General features: G+C 44.9%; 1 protein-coding gene across 1 annotated transcript in view; it reads right to left on the minus strand.

The window, feature by feature from the left end:
- Positions 1–4,606, minus strand: part of sp2 (sp2 transcription factor) — an 8,158-nt gene extending 3,552 nt beyond the window's left edge. Inside the window, 8 exon segments of the mRNA XM_046858047.1 lie at positions 1–80; positions 734–911; positions 1,054–1,342; positions 1,528–1,743; positions 1,912–2,630; positions 2,633–2,654; positions 3,346–3,422; positions 4,454–4,606. The exon segment at positions 1–80 is cut by the window's left edge and continues 114 nt beyond it. Of these exon segments, the coding sequence (XP_046714003.1) occupies positions 1–80; positions 734–911; positions 1,054–1,342; positions 1,528–1,743; positions 1,912–2,630; positions 2,633–2,654; positions 3,346–3,422; positions 4,454–4,460 (1,588 nt within the window). The 5' untranslated portion in view covers positions 4,461–4,606.
- Between the last annotated feature and the right edge of the window lie 319 nt (positions 4,607–4,925).

Below are 4,925 nucleotides of genomic sequence, written 5' to 3' on the forward strand. Positions count from 1 at the left end.
GCAGCAGCGACGTCTTCCGGAAGGTTTTCCCACAACCTACTATATGGCAAATGTGTTTCCTTTTCCCAACCTCTCCTGGCCTATAACAGGCAAAACGAAGAAAAAGGTAATTTAGATTAATTTAGCACTGTTCAACAAATTTAACCCACACGTGTCTCTGCACTCGATGAACCACAAAGTAAAGCGTTGGCAGATCCGTAGAAATATACAGTATATGGACAAAGGTTTGGGGACACCAGACCATAGGATTGATATGTTCTTGTTTTGAACATCCTATAGTCTTGATTTGCTATTATAATAACCTCCAAACTTCTGGGAAGATGCTTCACTGGATTTTAGTTTGCAATTGTGTAGATTGTGAGGTGAGGATGCCTGGGGTGCAATCAGCGTTCACATTCATCCCAAAGCTTGTGCTTAATAGGGTTGGAGTTCTAAAGCAGGAGGTCTTCCACTGCACATGTAAAGCATATCTTCATGTAGCTGGCTTTGTGCACAGGGGCACTATCTTGCTGAAACAGGCCTGGGTCTCCTAGTTCAAGTGAATGCAATTGTGTGTCTCCAACTTTGTCCACATAAGGTATAAATTGAATAAATTCCCTATTTCACCAAATTATTATCTAACAGTAATGCTGTTCATTTTAATAAGTGAAAAAACATTTAGGCCAAAAAAAAGTGGATTTTTTTTTTTCCAGATCCGAGCTGCTTCTGTAAATATAATCGTGACCTGCATGACCTTTTCTCTGCATCTTTGCAATTGGGACAGGTGCAGGCCATGCGCCGTTTCTTCTCTCCTGGTTGGCTCTGGAGCTCCAGAGTGAGGGTCTGCTCCTTGAGCTGCTGCTCCTGCGTCTGAAGGTTACCCAGCTGAAGCCCGCCTCCCTGGACCGTCTGTACCGTCAGGTGCTGCTGTCCTGAAAGCCAAACCAATATGATAAAGATATAACCAGTATAATAAAGATGCTACTGCCGGTTCTCTCTCTCACACTAGATACAATGTATTTGAGGTGTACAATATTGCCAGTCTATGTCTGGTTTATTCAAACTGCTTCTCACCCCCTGAATTGGTAATGGTGACAGGGACTCCTTGTACTTGTACGCCGTTAATGTTGATGGTCTGCACGGCTTGAGCCGCTGAAGTGAGCTGTGCTGCATTGAGTGTAATTAGACCACCACCAGCAGGGGCGATCTTGGCCAGAGTCCTCTCTTTTCGTGCCCCTGGCTGGGTTCTCTTGCTCACCGCAGCCGACGTGACAGGAGTGGTAGGGGGCGAGGATGGAGTGGTTACGATAGTCTCCTGCAGTTGTACTGCCTGCCATTCACCTGAAGCTGTTTTAATCAATACCTGTGAATAATTACAGATCACCACTGATTACAGAACAAATTGTGAAGTATACAACATGTACACACATTTTTGTTTTAAATTGTCTATCAAGCTTACTTGCTGTAAACAATAAAAAAATACAGTAAACATTATTGCCATCAACAAAACCCTGACTATTGGGAGAAAATAGGTGGTGGCTGAGGTACCTGGGTGGGTTCTGAAGGAGCCATCTGAACACTGGGGGTGGCTGGCACTCGCTGGGGCACAGGGGGGAGTGTTGCAGAGGCAGCTTGTACCACTTTTAGAGCCTGAGGTGGTATCTGCACCACCTGCTGTTCTGATTTCTGCTGAACCAACTGCACCTGCTGCACCACAGGCTGGCTCCCGCCCGGACTCTGCACAATCAGGAGATTGTTTCCTGCCTGACACGACGGAAAGGAAAAGAGTCCGTCACTACTTGCGACACATTTAAAGTTGCATCCTGGTGTTTGATTCGTGCCTACCGGCCTTCTTTAATACGTTTTACAACATTGCATCATAATAAACCCCTAGTTGTTATAAAGGTCAGAACCGGAGTGTGATGAACCGACCTGAATTATGTTTTCAGCTGTTGTTTCTATCAGCACCGTTTCCATCTGTTCCGCAATGGGTGGGGGCGAGGCAGGTGGAGGAGCAGGAGAAACCACAGCAGCCAGTCTCTTCCGCCCACGTTTTCCCTTTACTGGCCGAGGCGAGGCACCTGCCGACTCCGTGATGATCTGAGTTGCACCGACTTCACCCGTAGCAACGTTGAGAGGCAGAGCAAGTCCACTAGGCAGACACACCACGTTCGTGGCGGGTGAGATGTTCGTGCTGTTCTGCCGCCGCTTTTGCGTTGATGGCTTAATGGGGACTGTTTTCTGTGCTGGAGTGGGAGAAGCAGCCTGCACTGTAACAGGTGAGGTGATGATCGCCTGGTTGGTCCCAGGAATTATCTGTATCTGTCCACCCTGAGGTACCATCTGAATGGTCTGAGCTCCTTGGATCTGTGGCACCACTTGGTACTGAATGTTGGCAGTAGTTGCCCCGGCTGGGCGAGTTGAGGGCTGAATAGTCAGGAGGATGGGACTGGATCCTGAAGAACCCACGCCTGCAGGGAGCTGAATGACATTTCCTTTGGCCGACAGAAAGCCCAGGTTTTTGGGTGGAGCTGGAGCAATGGGAGCAGGTTTGATGGGGTGAAGGCGGCGCGTGGTCGGCTGGGCCGGTGGAGCGCTGGCTGGAGCTTGGGCTGCAGGTGGGCCGATCTTACTGCAAGTGGCGGCCAGAGGGCTAAAGGTGATGGCTGAGAATCCTGCAAAACAAATGCCAATCTTATTTATGATACGGGTTTCTGTAGGTTTTACAGGTCAGATTTAAGATGTTTTTAAGACCATTAAAAATGAGATTTAAGACTTATATCACAACATCAAAAACACACACAAATACATTGTGAGCAACTGGCCTTAACCAAGCCAATAATCGCTAAACCGGCACTTTGCCAAAATTAAGACCCTTTTAAAATTATTCAAGCGAATTAAAAACTTTTTGAGACCCTGTGGAAACCTTGATGATGCAACAGACTAATAAATCGCCAGCAAATTCTTTTCTCTCGTTCAACTAACAGACAAACAAAAGGAGTTTCTATTGCATTAAGATTGAAAAACAGACATATATACACTACGATATATATACACTAAAGCTTTTATACACTTTCTTCCAGTGTTTTCATTATTGCACACACTACTGGATTGAGTCCCATTTCCTGCTAAACATACATCAGCATTCAAAACTCAATTAACAGATAAACGTGAGCAAAATAAAAATGTGCTCTACTCTACATTCTACATGCCGTCACCTTGTTTTTGTCTGTAAGCAAACACTTAACCGGCCATACATTATATTAGTTTTTGTTTCAATTCTCTTGGAGAACATATTATAGAAATGTTCTGTTTAGAACACAACAAACGGAACTCCTAATCCAATGTAAAATTGTGAGTTCTTACTTGAGATGTGGTGGTTGAGGGCTGAAGATATTCACTAGGACTGACAGCAACGGTGGTGGCCATACTGTCCTTTTGATCTTTGGGAGGAATAAAAGACACTTTTAATCAAATTCAAAATTACAAAAACAACCACTATGTTTAATTTGTGTGTTTGTGGTAAGATCGTCTGCGCAACGTTCGTTCCAAGTTCAACGTGTAAAATCGAGAAGACATCAACGAGCTCGATTAGTCCCAGAGTTCAGATTAAACCTGGTGAAGTTAATGAGATGTTCCAGTGTCCTGAAGACTTTTTAGAACGCTAATTTAAACAAGCCCCGCCCATAAACGCAAAGTCCCGCCCCCAGGACCTGATGTGGCCCTGGACAAAGTCTATAAAAGGAATGACAGCAAACACGAAGAAGTTTTCCGGGCCGGAATAAAACTACTGCAGCTTTAAAAGGCTCCTGTGCGCTTTTTGTGTTTATGCACATCACTCATTCACGTGGACGATGCAGAAGAGAAACAAACACAAATCTTTATAAAGCAACGATTATGACAAGCTTCATACACAATGCAAAGTTTGGATTTCTGCAGAAAAATTATTATATTATATTATACAGAGAGGTTTCCGAGCCCAAATCCCAGCCACACACGGGTCTCCACCGCCCCCTCGCAATACACACACATATATAAATAAAAACTGACCCCCAGCTAACGGCTAACGAGACCCCAAGCGATTAAAGCTAACCGCGCTAGCGCCTCTGAGGTACTCCAGACTTGTGTATTTCTAATTCCCTCTCAGCTGTGTTCCGATTCTACTTAATCGAAATGATGTGCATTTTAATTAGATTTAATACAAATAAAAAATCGCCTCAGAAACTCTGCGAAACTGCACTGCGTTCCCTCAGCTAGCATGCTAGCTCCGAACTAGCCAGATAAACTCTTTGATACTGAGGAAGCACCCTGATTCCGGAAGTGTGCAGTATGCTGCAGGGTACAGGATCATACTGGAACATTTTTTGCTAATTTTCTTTTAAATAAAGCATCGCTGTGGCGCGATACAACCAGGGCTCGGGTTTATTTATAAGTAGATAGTAAAATAAACGCCAGCGTTATCTTTCCTACCCACCGCTCATGACGACATTCGCTCTCCGTTAAGCTTTCAAGAGCAAAGCCCAGGTCCAGAGACCGCCCGAGCCCTTCGACCAATCCGCCTGCGCATGGATGGATGATTGATCGCACTGCGGGCCAATCAGCAGAGGAAGCCTTGGTGATTGACTTTTAACTTCACCAATAGTGTGTCGGAATGCTGAAAGGGCCACCGTACCGAGACCTGACCAATAACTCGTCGCGGTTCGACTTAAGAAGGCGGGTCATGAGCTAGGCCCAGCGAGCTAGACTGAGCCAATTATACACGCTGGCGCATTTCACTGACGTCCAGCTCGACCACTTAGAACTGGCTGGAACACATCAATCAAAAGTAATTGACATCCATTTTGATCTGCTTTGCCTTAAAGATGCTACAGGTGATCTCGAATGATAATGATAATAATAATGATAATAATAATAATAATTAAAAAAAGCTCCCCATTTAATTTTCT

This window comes from Silurus meridionalis, chromosome 9, assembly GCF_014805685.1.
Source record: "Silurus meridionalis isolate SWU-2019-XX chromosome 9, ASM1480568v1, whole genome shotgun sequence".
NCBI classification, from domain to species: domain Eukaryota; kingdom Metazoa; phylum Chordata; class Actinopteri; order Siluriformes; family Siluridae; genus Silurus; species Silurus meridionalis.